This window comes from Nycticebus coucang, chromosome 12 (genome assembly GCF_027406575.1).
Source record: "Nycticebus coucang isolate mNycCou1 chromosome 12, mNycCou1.pri, whole genome shotgun sequence".
Taxonomy (NCBI): domain Eukaryota; kingdom Metazoa; phylum Chordata; class Mammalia; order Primates; family Lorisidae; genus Nycticebus; species Nycticebus coucang.
The window spans coordinates 70,963,170-70,978,939 of record NC_069791.1 but is presented as its reverse complement, the minus strand read 5'-3'; the positions used below and the strand labels follow the sequence as shown (position 1 = coordinate 70,978,939).

The 15,770-nt window shown below is 48.1% G+C and overlaps 1 protein-coding gene across 1 annotated transcript in view; it reads right to left on the bottom strand.

The window, feature by feature from the left end:
- The window catches only part of ZAN (zonadhesin), a 39,865-nt gene extending 29,045 nt beyond the window's left edge, over positions 1-10,820 (bottom strand). Inside the window, exons 1-13 of the mRNA XM_053555440.1 lie at positions 10,766-10,820; positions 8,799-8,846; positions 8,246-8,392; positions 7,777-8,048; positions 7,493-7,580; positions 6,634-6,786; positions 4,190-4,354; positions 3,775-3,866; positions 3,517-3,595; positions 3,254-3,409; positions 1,623-1,894; positions 1,246-1,330; positions 102-770 (exon numbers count right to left, since the gene is read on the bottom strand). Of these exons, the coding sequence (XP_053411415.1) occupies positions 102-770; positions 1,246-1,330; positions 1,623-1,894; positions 3,254-3,409; positions 3,517-3,595; positions 3,775-3,866; positions 4,190-4,354; positions 6,634-6,786; positions 7,493-7,580; positions 7,777-8,048; positions 8,246-8,392; positions 8,799-8,846; positions 10,766-10,820 (2,281 nt within the window). The remainder of the gene's footprint in view (positions 1-101; positions 771-1,245; positions 1,331-1,622; positions 1,895-3,253; positions 3,410-3,516; positions 3,596-3,774; positions 3,867-4,189; positions 4,355-6,633; positions 6,787-7,492; positions 7,581-7,776; positions 8,049-8,245; positions 8,393-8,798; positions 8,847-10,765) is intronic.
- Positions 10,821-15,770: the final 4,950 nt, after the last annotated feature.

Here is a 15,770-nt window from a genome sequence, read left to right as displayed (position 1 = left end):
TTCAGTGTGCGTGGTGGGTTTTTCAGTGAGGACAGTGGTCACTTCTGTGTGTGTGGTGGGTTTTTCAGTGAGGATAGTGGCCACTTCAGTGTGCATAGTGGGTTTTTCTGTGGGGACAGTGCTCACCTCAGTGTGCATGGTGGGTTTTTCTGTGGGGATAGTGGTCACTTCAGTGGATATGGTGGGTTTTTCAGTGGAGACAGTGGTCACTTCAGTGTGCATGGTGGGTTTTTCTGTGGGGACAGTGCTCACTTCACTGTGTATGGTGGATTTTTCTGTGGGGACAGTGCTCACTTCAATGTGCATGGTGGATTTTTCTGTGGGGACAGTGGTCACTTCAGTGGGAATGGTGAGTTTTTCTGTGGGGACAGTGGTCAATTCAGTGGGGATGGTGGGTTTTTCAGAGGGGACAGTTGTCACTTCAGTGGGGATGGTGGGTTTTTCTGTGGGTACATTTGTCACTTCAGTGAGTATATTGAGTTTTTCTGTGGGGACAGGGGTCACTTCAGTGGGGATGGTGGGTTTTTCAGTGGGGATAGTGGTCACTTCAGTGGGGATGGTGAACTTTTCTGTGGGTACAGTGGACACTTCAGTGGGGGCGGTGGGTTTTTCTTTGGGGACAGTTGTCTCTTCAATGGGGATGGTGGGTTTTTCTGTGGGGACTGTAGTTGTCTCTGTGTGGATGATGAGTTTTTCTGTGAGGACAATGGTTCCAGAAGGTTCAGTAGGGGAAACTGGAGATTTGGCAGGAGGCACTGTTGGTGCTTGTGCTGAAAAGAAAAAAAAAAAACAGTCCCTGGAGTTTAGTCCAAATCATACCACCACCATCTTCACTTGCATCTAACTGGAGCAGGTGGGCTCAAAATGGTAACTTATTCACTCCTCTTCTACTCTCAGCCTCCAACCTTCACTCACTTAATCACTCAACAAACACTGCTCTTAATCTATGTCAGATATCACTCCAGGTATAACAAACACAATAATGAACAGGAGATGTGTCCTGCCTTCAGGATCACTAGGTGAGGGATTCTGGATGCAGCCACAGAAATTCATGGCACCAAATGCACATTCACTCAACTGAGTACTCCGAGGGTGCAGGGGAGGCAGGGATGGGGTGAATGCAGAAAGCAAAGGCAGCTGGGTATGAACTCAGGCACCAGAAAGGACTTGCATGTTATGCAGCTCATGTAGAGAAGCCCATGAGATGGTCCCCCCAGGGCATGGCCCCCTTAGGTTCTGTCTTACCTCGACAAGACCCATGATTGATCAAGATGTAACCCAATGCGACAACAAAGGCGGTGTTTGTACCCCTGATGGCCTTAAAAATCAGCTGTGGGCAACGAGGAAGCAAGAAGGAAGAGAAGTGAAAATGAATACCCGGCAACTCAGTGACTCAGTTGGGCATGAGTCTCTCTTTCGCCAAAATGTCATCTTGTTCATTCTGAAAAAGTCCCACCCCGCCCCTGCACCCTTATCCTTCTGGGTAGTGGAGTTCCCCTCTCCTTGGCTCCCTTTCCAGCTTTCTGCTTCCTCAGTTCTAGTTGGGATCCCAAGTCTCAGGCACTGTCCCCTCACCACATCCCAGATAGACATGTACAGGGCCCACCAGCTCTGTTTCTCACCTGCATGGGCTGTGGATGTCCTGAAGGGATGGTGATGGAGGTGTTCTGCCAGTCAGGGCTCTGGGACCCAACACGGCTCCAGAGAGAAACTGGGGTGCTGCCTGCAGGACTCTCCAACAGGAGCTTCAGCGTAGTGCCTTCTCCCAGGCCATACATGTGATAAGCATACTCCACACAGATGTCACCCGGGGCACAGAAGGGCCGGCTCACCAGTCTGACAGACTGCCCTGCCTTGGAGAACTTGTCAGTTTCAAGGTAGATATAGTGATCCCCTAAGTAAAGGAAGGGTACAGGCAGAGTGAGATAGCTGCCCAGCACAAGGCTACCACAGTTGGAGCAGTACCCTTATTCCCACCTACCCACATTATAGCTATTTTTTTTTTCTTTCTGATCCTGCCTTTCTAACTTTGAGTTAGAAAAGGAAAACCAAACCTGCAACCCTGATTCCACTGCTGGCTATGCTTGTGTCTTTTTTTCCCCCATGAGACAGAGTCTTTCTCTGTCACCCAGGCTGGGGAGCAGTGATTTGAACATGGCTCACTGCCGCCTCAAACTTCTGGGCTCAAGCAATCCTCATGCCTCAGTCCCCCGAGTAGCTGGAACTATAGATGCACACATCTAGCTAATTTTTAGAAATGTTTTGTAGAGCAGGGGTCTTCCTGTGTTGCCCAGGCTGGTCTCCAACTGGCCTCAAGTGAACGTCTTGCCTTGGCTTCCTAAAGTATTGGGGATTGTTAACTGAACTAAAATGTTAAGGCTCCCCACTGCAGCAGCTCCCTGACTGGATCCTCCATTGGTCAAGGGATTCCCTAAAACTGAATTGCTAGCCCTGGGAAAGGAGATCAGTTGGGCCTTATCATGTCCCCCTCTCCTTAGAGATGCCCTTTGTGACTCATTAACAGGCCTAAGGCTATGCAAGACATACCTGCAGGCCCTTAATATACAACAAACCACTTGTAGTTTGTCTTTGATTACAGACCCTTATCTTAATTCGAGCATTCATTTTCACTGACTCCTGGTCTATTAAACAAAGCCTAACTCTTTCAGCCAATTGTCAACTAAACAATCTTTAAACCTTTAAACCCATCTATAGCGGCCCCCTTTTGATATGTCCCAACTTTCAGGTCAAACCAATCTATACCTTCCACATATTTATTTATGACTTTACCTGTAAATCCTGCCTCCCTGAAATGTATAAAACCAAATTGTAATTAACCCCACCACTGCAAGTCCACCTACTCAAGGCTTCTTGAGTGTGGCTCCGGGTCATGGTCCTCAATTCTGGCTCAGAATAAATCTCTTTAAATTATTTTACAGAACATGGTTTCTTTTCCATTGACAGGATTATAGGCATGAGACAAACTCATCTGACATAAGTATCTTAACCGCAAGTGAGATTATGGATTTTGAAGCCTTGGGCTCAATAAAGTGAGATGCCTGAATTTTCTGTGGGTTTCAGTGACCTCAGAGCCCTGAGAATCCTCAACTGACTCTACTCTGCCATCTCCACAGCTCTGGTCCTTGGTTATTTTCAATAAACATCTGTCTGATCTTCACCACCTACAACAATTTCTTCCATCAGTCACACCAGCCAGCCCTCAAGCCAGGAGCAGATTCAGGGATACATTGACTTGAGGGGTCCTCACCTCCAAGGAAATCTGAGGGGCCTATGCTTTGGAAGGGTATATTTTTATGTCCCTGGGTCCAGTGTCCACCATCCCTTGATGTCTGGGTCCAGTCACAGAAGGGATGGGCCTCATCTTCAAAGTCACATCGAGGGAAGCTCTCTAGCAGATCAAAATGGGAAACATGAGGAAGCTGGCCCACACTCTCCGTCTCTCCACAAGCCCAATCCCAATTCTCAAAGGTCTAGGCCTCCTAGGGCTGCCCTCACCCCCACAAGGAGCGATGCTGATGTCATCCACTGCCACAGCTGGCTCTGGGATCTTTCCAAACACGCCCACCACAGTGAACTAAAGAGAGAGGGAGAGTGAGCTGGGAGTGAGCAACAGCCCAAACCCCTAGTTCCCTGATCCAACTTTACTCCAACCAGGAACCCAGGAACCCAGGACCCTAGTGTCCAGAATATCAATCCATTTCAACATCAGGTATGACTACCATGTGCAAAGACCTGACCCTTGCTCCTCTGTACCTGTATCTGTCCCTGTTCTGTGTAATTGACAGAAACAGCCTCCCATTTGGGTCTGGGTTGTCCTGAGAAGAGAGAGTGTTTCCGGATGCTGCCTGAAGTGGAGGGAATCAGAGAGAGAAGTGAGCTTAAGGGGACTGGGAAATGACTTTAAACCTATACTAGAAAGATGAGTAGCAGAGGGTATACTTGGTGAATATTCCCCCAAGTGCAAGCACATCCTTCTCTCACTCTCCTGGAACCTTTATCTATTTTTCCAGAATCCAGTGCCCTCCCAGCCCCCATTTCCACTTCAAGGAACAATCTCACACACATCCCAGACTTCCCTAGACCCTGAGGGACACCCCATATTTCCTTGTCAAGCCCACCCTGGGAGATAAGCCCAGATCAGTAAATCCCGTGAATTCTCCACTCTAACCCAAGACTGAAGCATAGACGTATAGGGCTGCGCCAGGAGATTGGCCCCAGAGGGTGTAGTGGAAGGAAAGGCTCAGACAGCCGGAGGAATGGCTCAGAGGGCTCAGGAGGACAGATTTCTGCATGGGTCTTGCATTCTTTGGGCTCAGGAGCATGTAGTAGCCACCTACAAAGAAAAGGCCAGGAAGATGGGGTAGCTGGAGTTAGGGATGTACACCAGCAGGAATAGGGCCCTGGGGAGGCTGGGGAGCACTAACAACAGCGCTGAAGTGGGCTTACACCCTTGTCACAACTGGCTGTGGCCTTCAAGTTTCCCAAAAATGCCTGGGCTAGGTAAGGACTCGGCGCCACCAAAGGAAACAGGGGCATCCACCCTGAAGCACTACCCAGAAAACTCTGCCCTCGGGGTGCTAACTCTTTAGGGCCCCTAGGTCATACCCTACTCCTTTTCTCCAATCACTGGGCATAGCTAATTCATACAAACCGGTGAGAGAGAAGGCGGATCTAACACTGCAGAGCGCGCGCAGCTCCCCACCCCTGCAGCTCAGGCAGCCAATGAGCCTGGACTGCCCTCCGTGACGTAACTGGTCGCCGGGGGGAAGATGTAAACCCCCGACTCCGACTCTTGGGGAGCGGGCACGCCTGCGTACTCGTGCTCGACTTGCTCTGGGTCCCGCCCCATTCCAGGCGAAGAATTGGGGCGCTGGAGGGGCGAGAAAGGGAACAGGGAGGGAGAGTAGAGGGAAGAAGGGAAACACAGAAGGAAGGGAAAGTAAAGCAAGGAGACATCGGAGAAATGGAAGAAGAGAAACCGGAGAAAAAGAAGGAAAAGATTAAAATATATAAGGAAGCGATCAAGATGGAAAATGGAAGGGAGAGAGAAAAAATTAAAAACATCTACTGGGCCTGGGACACGGTGCTGTGGGAATGTGGAGGGACTTGCCAGCAGATGTGGGTGCAGTTTCTCGAGGCCCTTCTAGAAGACACAGATCAGGAAGCAGAGCACTGAGTTGGGGTAGACACTAATGGAGTAGGTAAGGGAGAGATGGAAAAATGGAGAAGATGTGAAAGGGATAAGGGAAGAAGAGGACTGGCTGAGAAAGGAGAAATAGGAAGGGAAAAAGAAGAAAGAAGAGGTGCATCTTACAAGGATATATGTGAAACTTACTAAATGTAGAATGTAAATCTTAACACAATAACTAAGAAAATGCCAGGAAGGCTATGTTAACCAGTGTGATGAAAATGTGTCAAACGGTCTATAAAACCAGCGTATGGTGCCCCATGATCACATTAATGTACACAACTATGATTTAATAAAAAAAAAAAAAAGAAGAAGAAGAAGAAAGAAGAGGTAGAAACTCGGAAAGGAAATAAGGGATCAGGGTCCTCTATGTTTGACTGGCAATGGTTGGCTCTGTGAGGGCTGTAAGAGGGAGATGTGTGAAGATTGAGAGGGGAGGTGAATGCTGTCAGAGAAAAGGAAGAAGTGAATAGTAAAAAGAAGAGCCCAGCCGAAGGTACAGGAAGATGGTGGAAAGAAGCTAGGGATATAAGTGGATGGAAAGAAGAGAGTCACCTGGATTGTCGTAGGCCTCCGAAAGGCCCTCGTGCATCTACCCTTGCTGGTTCCCCTAAGTGGATTCTCAACACAAAAACCAGGTGATCTTTTAAAAGTACATCAGATCAAGTCACTCCTCTGCCCAAAGTCCTACAGAAGCTCCCATCACACAGGATAAAAACCATAGTCGTGAAAGTGGCCTTTAAGGCTGCCCCTTCTATGACTGGTCTGAGCTCATCCTCTTCATCCCAACCACATGGTACCTTGGTGTACCCAAGCCTCTCCTTCCCCAGCCATCCCTAGGCCTTTGCGGCTGGCCGTTCTGCCTGGTATGTTCTTTCCCACAGCAATCTTTTCATGCCTTACTCTTATTCCCTTCAACTTTGTGCTCAAATGTAACTGGAATGAGACCTACCTTGACCACCCTGTGTATTTACAATTGACCACCCTATTTACAATTGCACATCCAGTTCCCTTCCAATAGCACTGCTCCCCTTATAACTATATAATTTACTTCTTTGTTTCAATAACTGTCTCCCCCTTACCTCCAACTACTCCTGGTCTGTTCTGAACAGTAACGTATCTCAAGTGCCTAGGACACCACTGGGCACATCCTAGGTGATCATTAAGTATTCCTTGAATGAACGAAGAATAAAAGGTACCAGAGAAAAGAGGTAAGGAGCAGACTGTTGGGTCTGCCCTATAGAGTTTGGGGGAAGGGAATCTGGCTGGGTGTTTGGAGTTTGTTTCTTTCCATGAAACTTGAGCTGATAGAGTCTTGAGGCTGTGAAGGTTTGTCCCACACTGTGCCATGGCAATTATTGGAGGGTTTATGGAAGTTACTAAAGCCCCAAAAGTCAAAGGATGGAAGCCTGGCTGTTACTCACTGCCGGGGTTAGAGAAGTCATCACTGGGCCCCATGCCTGGCATCCCAGATGGTCCCTTTTTCTGGATCCATTTGGCCCCAGAGGCAGTTGGGACCCAGCTCCAGCCACAGAGATCATTTGGAGTATCAAAGCTGCACGTTTGCATGATACAGACTGAGAGGAAGGAAAGGAAGGGAGTATGTAACTTTCTGAAAGGGGATAGCTCAGAAAAAGATAACCTCAGTTTAGAAGTCAGAGTTCTGGGTTTTACTGTGTACCATGGTAGCTTTGGAACTTGGTATGAGCCCACTGCCCACTGGCTATGTTCCTGGCACAGGTTACTCAACCTACCCAAGCCTCAGTATCCTCATCCATAAATTGGAAATAATAGCTCCCACCTCATCGAATAATAAGTTAAGTCATGTACATGGAGGATTTAGTCTAGTTCTTGTGCTCAGTTAAGTAAGAATTCCTTTTACCCAACTTCTAGAATTTTCCTTCCCTTGAATTTGCTCCCCTCAAATCTCTAACATCAACTTAGAGGACTGGGTGGATTGGGATGGTGGTAAGGGTGAGTAACAGATAGGGTGACCCAACATCCCAGTTTACATGGAACTAAGGGACACTCAGTGCTAAAATAGGGACAGCCCAGGGCAAATATGGGTGGTTGGTGACTCTAGAACAAGCATCATTCCAACTCTATGCTAGAAGAGAACCTCTCTTTAGGTGTGGTTGCTTCAGGGATCAAGGGGGTACAGGGTGGCAGCAGAAGGACACAAGCAGCCTCAATTCTGGACCACCAGGGTCCTGGTCCCTGAGCCACTTCTGCCCCCTGGGAAGTTGTGCAAAGGCAGGAACAGGAGGAAGGGCAAGGACTCACCCCGATTGCAGGAGCCCCGGCGGATAGAGAGGGCATCCAGAGCGATGTCCAGGTAGGCAGTGCTGCCCCTGGTTCCCTCAAATACCAGCTGTGGAAGGGCGACAAGGGGACCCCCCCAACCCTGTAAGCCTCTAGGCCAGACCTCTGGTCACTTTGTGTCTGCCTCAGGGTTCCCTTCCTGACTTCAGATGGCCTGGCTCCCATGTCTCCTCCTCACCACTGCCTCCCAGGCCCCCCAACACCCAGATTCCCACTGGGACCCCAAGATCTGCCCTTGACCTCACCCGGCTGGGCAGGCCGAATCCTATGGGCACGGTGACAGCAGTGGGCATCCAAGAGGGGCTCTGTGTGTTCCTGTGTTTCCAGAGGACACCGGTGCGCTTGCCCTGTGCACCCGGGACCAGTAGCAGTCGGAGCTGGGCTCCCCACGACAGCCCGAACATATGGTAGGCAAAGTGCACACAGAGGGGCCCTTGCACCCATAGGTAAGGGCTGCGCAGGCGGGCCACTCCACCCCGGTGGAAGGAGTTCGATTCCATGTGCAGGTAGTTGCCCTCTGGGGGAGTCAGAGCCCAAGCTGGTGAGGCCCTCCCATCCCCAGGGCTGGCCCCAAGCTCCACCTTCCCTTCTCAGAGCCCAGCTCCATGTCCCACTCCCTCTCTTCTTCTTCTTCCATACTCGCATGTGCCCACCTCTCAGGGGCCTCCCACCCACCGTGCTCCCCAAATCTGAGGCTCTCCTTGGTCCCCTCACCTCCATCAGGGTACCCCCCAGGGGGCCCAGTGGTGCCAGTGGGGGAGGACCCATTGGCTCGAATCCAGTCCCCATCATCTGTGGACGCTTGAGACCAGTCACAGAGGGGTTTAGACTCATCCTCGAAATCACACTGGGTGAGAATGTCTGAGAGGAAAGCATTGCTGTGAGGTGTGGCAGAAGGCAGAGGGAAGAGAGCACCTCAGAGCCAAACTGGGAGCGGGAAATCAGCAGGACTTAGAGGAGGGTGCTGAGCTTAGAGAAGGGTGCCACTAAGATTTAGGATCCAGAACGGAGATTTGAGAAAGTCTTTTAGGAGAAATTCAGGGCTAGGGTGCGGGCAGAATGACAAGGTTAGGGGTCATAAACGAGATAGGCAGTTGTATTCAGCTGGACAGACTGTTTTTGTCTGGGCAGCATGTTTGTTGTTGCCATGGTCTGTGACCTGAGAGCACTCCAGGTGTCCACCCCTGAGCTAGGGACTGGTGTTCTGGTGCCCGAGTATAGGTTCTGAGGGAAGAGAAGATCTGAGCCCTCCTGGCTTCCAACTCACTGTTGCCCCTAGAGCTGTGAACTACCAGAGTCCGGTCTGGAGGCTTCTCTCTCCTTTAGGGTGGTTTGGAGAAAGCAAAAATGTAAGTCTTGTCATTACCAAGAATTATAAGGCTCAGTGACTGTGAACTTTCTGGGTGGTCACTTATTATTAAGCATGATTGTTCCTTTCCTTGTGTCTATACCATATTGATGTTTACACGGTAAACAAATTTTCCTTGTCTTTTTAAAGGTTTTCTGAAAGGTCACTCACAGCCTCCTCACCTGAGTATCTTACCTATCTCCTAATGACGGTCCCCCTTGAGGTCCTCACATCCCCACTGGTTCCCTCTACCCTGTACCCTAGACACGTGAGCTATTTTTGTTTGTTTGTTTGAGAGTCTCACTATGTTATCCTTGGTAGTGTCACAGCTCACAGCAACCTCCAACTCTTGGGTTTTAAGTGATTCTCTTGCCTCATCCTCCCGAGTAGCTGGGACTATAGGCACCCGCCATAATACCCGACTGCTTTTTGGTTGCAGTTGTCATTGTTGTTTAGCAGGCCCGGGCTGGGTCTATATGGCTGGCACCCTACTCACTGAGCAATGGGCGCTGAGCCTGTTTGTTTTTTGAGGTAGGGTCTCAAGCTTTCACCCTGGGTAAAGTGCCATGGCATCACAGCTCACGGCAACTTCAAACTCTTGCGCTTAAGCGATTCTCTTGCCTCAGCCTCCCAAGTAGTTGGGACTACAGGCGCTGGCCACAATGCCCAGTTATATTATTTTTTGTTGCACTTGTCATTGTTTAGCAGGCCCTGACCAGGTTCCAAACCGTCAGCTTCTGTGTATGTGGCTGGCGCCGTAACCACTGTACTACAGGCACTGAGCCACATGAGAGCTATTGAATGTCATAGGAGGAGGAAGCAGTTCCCTGTGTTTACACCCTGAGTGTCTCCCTAAGGGTTGAGGTTTTTTTCACAATCCCTGAGGTTGACCTTGTAAGTTCCCAGGTGGGTGGTGGAGGTGGCATATAAATGGTGTGGTAAAGAGATGCCCCATCTCTCCTAACCTCACAAATGCCACAGAGAAGCTATTGCCCCTCCCTAGGTAATGTGGGATGCACAGAACAGCTCTTGCTTTTTTGGTTCAAATTCTGCTTATTCAAATCTCCCCAGACAAGCTCCAGGACACCAAGCCATCCATCGTTTCTTGCTGCCTCCTACTTAAGGTCCCTCATGAACTGAATCAACCCTGGGTTTTGTACATTTTCCAAGGGGTCCACTGCTCTGTTCTCTCCAGCCCCAGGTCTGTCTCCCCAACCTTGCACCTCCTCTGTTTCATTTCTCCTCAAATTTCAGCTCTCATCTGTTCTTCAACCCCAGGCTCCCAGGGCTGTGCAGTCAATCCCTTCCTGTCCCACCCACTGAGGCCTGTCTTTTATCACCAGCCTGCCACTCCCTTCCCCAGTTCTGCCCCTAATCTTCCCAAGTTTCTTTCTTTTTCTTTTCTTTCTTTCTTTCTTTCTTCTTCTTCTTCTTTTTTTTTCTTTTTTTTTTTTGCAGCCTTTGGCCAGGGCTGGGTTTGAACCCACCACCTCCAGTATGTGGGGCCGGTGCCCCTACTCCTTTGAGCCACAGTGCCGCCCTGTTTTTTTTTTAGACAGAGTCTCACTCTGTTGTGCTATGTTGAATGCTGTGGCGTTGTCTTAGCTCACAGCAACCTCAAACTCTTGAGTTTAAGAACTCCTCTTGTCTCAGCTTCCTGAGTAGTTGAGACTATAGGGACCTGCCACAATGCCCAGCTAATTTTTCAATTTTTAGCAGAGATAGGTTCTCTTGTTCAGGCTGGTCTTGAACTCCCGAGCTCAAGCAATTTTTCCAGCTTAACCTCCCAGACTGCAAGGATTATAGGCATGAGCCACCATTCCCAGCCCGCCCCAGATTTCTTATTACCCTGAGCCCAGCTTACCGAATAGGGGCAGGTGTGTGACCCCGGCCCCAGGCAGCCCCCATCAGCAGCACCAGAGTCCAGACTGGAGGAGTCATGAAGGACCTCAGAGGCAGCTCTCAGGGGAGAGGGGAAGGGGACAGTGAGAAGCCCAGGCCACGTCTATACAACCTGGGTCCTCCTTGCTTGGCACCCTTCCAAGGATGCCATGAGAAATGGAATATCTGAAAACACGAGAAAGCTCTGGGAAGTTAAAACTAGGAGAATGGAAACTTAAACTCTAAGAGAAGAATTATGAATTGAAATCAAAGGAACTACAAGAGAAAAAAAAGAAAGAAAGAGAGAAAGACAAAGGAGAGTCAAAGGATCAATCCAGGAAGTCTCATCTAGAACAAAAGAGCTCAAAAACGGAGAACAAAGAAAAAGAAAATTCTTTTAAAAAAGAAAAACACACAAGGAGAAGTCCTGGAACTGAAATACACAAGTCTCTAGATTAAAAAGTGACTAGTATGATGAATGCAAAGAGACTTGTGGAAGGCACATCATGAAATTTCAGAATATCAGGAGTTAAGAGAAGATCTGAAACACTTTCTGGTAGAAAAAACAGGTCACATACTAAGGATCAGGAATCAACATGGCATCAGGCTTTTCAATAGCAACCAGGGATTCTAAAAGGCAGCGGACGGAGCATTGTCTACAGAATTCCAATGGAAAATCATTTCAAACTTAAAATTCTATAACTGGCAGGGCAACGCCTGTGGCTCAAAGGAGTAGGACGCCGGCCCCATATGCCAGAGGTGGCGGGTTCAAACCCAGCCCTGGACAAAAACTGCAAAAAAAAATTCTATAACTGGCAACAGTGGCAAAGCCAACTACAAGATCAAGTAGAGGAAGTACTGGAAATGCCATTGGCAAAGAAGCAAAAAAGGCAAATCACAGAGGAAGAAATAGTATACATTTGAAAAGGTGTTCTTTGTCAAACTACAACTGTCATAGGGACAAAAGTTTAAAAGATTGATAGTATGGAGTGTTGGACAGGATGCAGATAGATGCAGCCAAATACAGTGATGATAAAACTGTATAGTGGTGGCTCGGTGCCCATTGCTCAGTGATTAAGGAGCCAGCCACATGCACTGGAGCTGGTGGATTCAAACCCAGCCAGGGCCTGCTAAACAACAATGACAACAATAACAAACAAACAGAAAATAGTGGGGCACTGTGGTGGGCACCTGTAGTCCCAGCTACTGGGAGGCTGAGGTAAGATAATCACTTATGCCCCAGAGTTTGAGGTTGCTGTGAGCTGTGATGCCACGGCACTCTATCAAAGGCAACATAGTGAGACTCTGTCTCAAAAAAACTCATGAGAAAGCATTTGATGGTAACTATTAAATTTGAGATTGTGCATACTTTGACTTAACATTTCCTTTCCAGGAATCTTCCTATAGAAATATGTGTACATTGCCCAAATATGGATATCCTTAAAGATGTTAATTGTGGGATTGTTTTCAATAGGAAAAAAGTCGCGGTGTTTAATGTTTATCGGTAGACATATTATTGGATCGTATTAAGAAATATTATCATGAGGCTGGGCAAGGTGGCTCATGACTATAATCCTAGCACTCTGGGAGGCCAAGGCAGTTGGATCGCTTCAGCTCAGGAGTTCGAGACCAGCCTGAGCAAGACTGAGCCTCTAAAAACATAGCCAGGTGTTGTAGTGGGCACCTGTAAGTCCCAGCTACTCAGGAGGCTAAGGCAAGAAGATCGCTTGAGCCCAAGAGTTTGAGGTTGCTGTGAGCTATAATGCCACAGCACTCAACCCCAGGGCAACTGAGTGAGAGACTCTGTCTCCAAAAGGAAAAGAAAGAATGAAATATTATGTGGACTAGGTAAGGTGGCTCACACTTGTAATCCTAGAATTTTGGGAGGCCAAGGCAGGAGATCATTTTAGGCCAAGAGTTTAAAACCAGCTTGAACAACATTGTGAGATCCTGTCTACACAAAAAATTTTGAAATGAGCTTGGCATAGTGGAACCTGCCTGTAGTCCTAGGTACTTGAGAGGCTGAAGCAGGAGGTTGGCTTGAGCCTATAAGTTCAAAATTACAGTGAGTTATGATTACACTGCATTCCAGCCTGGGTGTCAGAATGACACTCTGTCTCTGAAAAAAAGAAAAGAAAACAAAAGTAAAAAGGATGTTATGCTGGCATTAAATGGAATGGTGTCCTCAAAAAATTAAAACTAGAATGACCATATTATTCAGCAATTCCACTTCTGGGTATATACTCCAAAGAATTGAAAGCAGGATCTCAGACAGATATTTGTAGGTTCCTGTTCAGAGCAGCATTATTTACAATAGCCAAGGTGGAAGCAACCCAACTGCTCTATCAACAGAGGAGTGGGTAGAGTAGGTAAACACGATGTGGTATGTGCAAACAATGGACTATTATTCAGCCTTTTTTTTTTTAAATAGACTCTCACTCCTGTCACCCTGGGTAGACTACCAGAAATCAGAGCTCACAGCAACTTCAAACTCTTGGGCTAAAGTGATTCTCTCACCTCAGCCTCCTGAGTAGCTGGGACTACAGGCGTCTGCCACAATGCCTGGCTATTTTTAGAGATGGGGTCTTGCTCTTGCTCAGACTGGTCTCAACTCCTGAGCTCAAGCAATGCACCGGCCTTAGCCCCACAGAGTGCAGGGATTACAAGCATGAGTGCGCTGCTGCACCTGACCTAAAGTTCTTATTTTTATTGGTTTCGATTTTTCCTTAGTAAATATAATAATATATATTTATAAACACTAAAAAAAATCAATTTTTCAAAAGTACTATTTGAAAATATACTGTTTACTAAAGTCTATTCCTGACACCAGCACCCACCAAGAAAAAGGAACAGTGATAGATTCATAAATTCTGATGGTGGAAATAGTACCTAGACATATTATTAAATGAAAGAGGTGAGTCATAGAAGGAAAATGTATAGTTTGATCCCATTTATATAAAATTGCAGAGCAAAGGTATGTGTTTCTGTGCATATACAGGGCGGCCATAAAGTTCTTGTGCACACTGCAAATTGCACACAAACTTTATGGCCACCCATAATTAGGCAGAGGTGTGCAGATGGGCGTAGAAGGACTAGTGTCAAGCTGAGAGCAGTGGTTGCCTCCCTGTGTTCTGCATATTGTTGCATCCTGTGAATCACCACAGGAAGAATGTTTCATCAAGCTCTATACTATAGATCTGGGTTCTTATTTGAGACTTAGAGCCACTCGAGGGGCCAAACTAGAGGGTTTGCCAGGGGATAAGGAGGATGCTGTACAGAGCTGGTGGCTGTGTGAGTTTAGCAGCCCTCTTTTCACCTGTCAGAGCAAGCCCCAAGGCAGAGGCCAGTAGTGCCCCTCTCCCGTGAGCTCCAGTCCTGTCACAGCTCCTCCTTCTCACCATCCTGTTCACCTCTCCCTTAGCCACACCTGACATGTGCAAAATGTCACTCCAACCTGTGTCCCCTCAAGTGACCAGGCAATCACTACATAGTGCTTTGGTAGGGAGAACCTAGGCCACTGTGTGAGGAAGAAAGAAAACTGGTTACTGAAGGCTTTCTGTAAGAGGTGACATCTGAGGGACTTCCTAAAGGGCAAAGAGAGAAGGGTGCAGTGGCTCAAGCCTGTAATCCTAGCACTCTGGGAGGCTGAGGCGGTTGGATTGCTTGAGCTCATGAGTTTGAGACTAGCCTGAGCAAAAGTGAGACCCCATCTCTACTAACAATAGAAAGTTGACACAAGAGGATCACTTGAGCCCAAGAGTTACAGGTTACTGTGAGCTATAATGATGTGGCACTGTACCCAGAGTGACAGAATGAGATTCTGTCTCAAAAAAAAAAAAAAAACAAAGAAAGAAAGAAAAGAAAAGAAAAAAAGATTACCTGGGCATTGTGGCGGGTGCCTGTAGTCCCAGCCACTTGGGAGACAGTGTGCTGAGTTAGCCTGAGTGCAGATTTCCTGTGTCTCACCACACCCAGGAGTTCACCTTCAGTTTCACTCCCTTCACCTCAGGAACTCCCCAAACCTCTATCATCAAATCTATCCCCAGGGCCCCTGGCCTTCGCCTTCTAGAGTGACAGAGATACCAGGACTAGCCATTCTCCTGTACTGTCACCACTGTCTAGGAGGAAAGGCAAAAAGCCCTGATCTTTGGTCTCTGAGACCACTTCCGCTCAAATGAGGCTGGAGGGCCACACCATAGGACACCAACAGGGCCCATGCAGAGATCACATCTAGGAAGGAGGGCCCTCTGCCTGTTCCCACCAAAGCTGAGGGTGTAAAGGACACCCACCCCAAATTCACTGTACCTCCCTGCTGGGTTAACAGAGTAGTTGAGATAGGGCAGGAAATGGTTAGTCAGGGAAGAGGACTTATCACAGCCCCTTAGGCTGGGCAATAAGTTCTCCCATGATGCTTTTGCTAATCTCTCTTTGGCACCACACAGCTGTACGGCCACCACTTCCAATGTGCCTAACGGTGGGGGTGGGGAGCTCAAGGCAGGACAGGAAGATGAGAGAGACAGCTAGGAAGAGTTAAGAGTCTGGCAGCCTTGACAAAACTGGTAGCTGCAGGAACAGATGCACAAAACCCTGGGATGTGGAAAAGCCTGGAAATCACTCCAGAGAACTGAACGCTTCATTGTGTGTCCTTGGAGACTTTGCTTACCTTCTCTGGGCTAGTTCCTCCATCTGTAAGACTGGGCGGGGGGCAAGGGAGGAGGCTAAATTAGCATAGCAAGGTTTTCTTAAATCAGAAATCTATATGTGTGGAGGGTACAATTATTTTTTTTTTTTAATTTTTTTTGTAGAGACAGAGTCTCACTTTACTGCCCTCGGGTAGAGTGCCGTGGCGTCACACGGCTCACAGCAACCTCTTAACTCTTGGGCTTATGCGATTCTCTTGCCTCAGCCTCCCGAGCAGCTGGGACTACAGGCGCCTGCCACAACGCCCGGCTATTTTTTTGTTGCAGTTTGGCCGAGGCTGGGTTTGAACCCGCCACCCTCGGCATATGG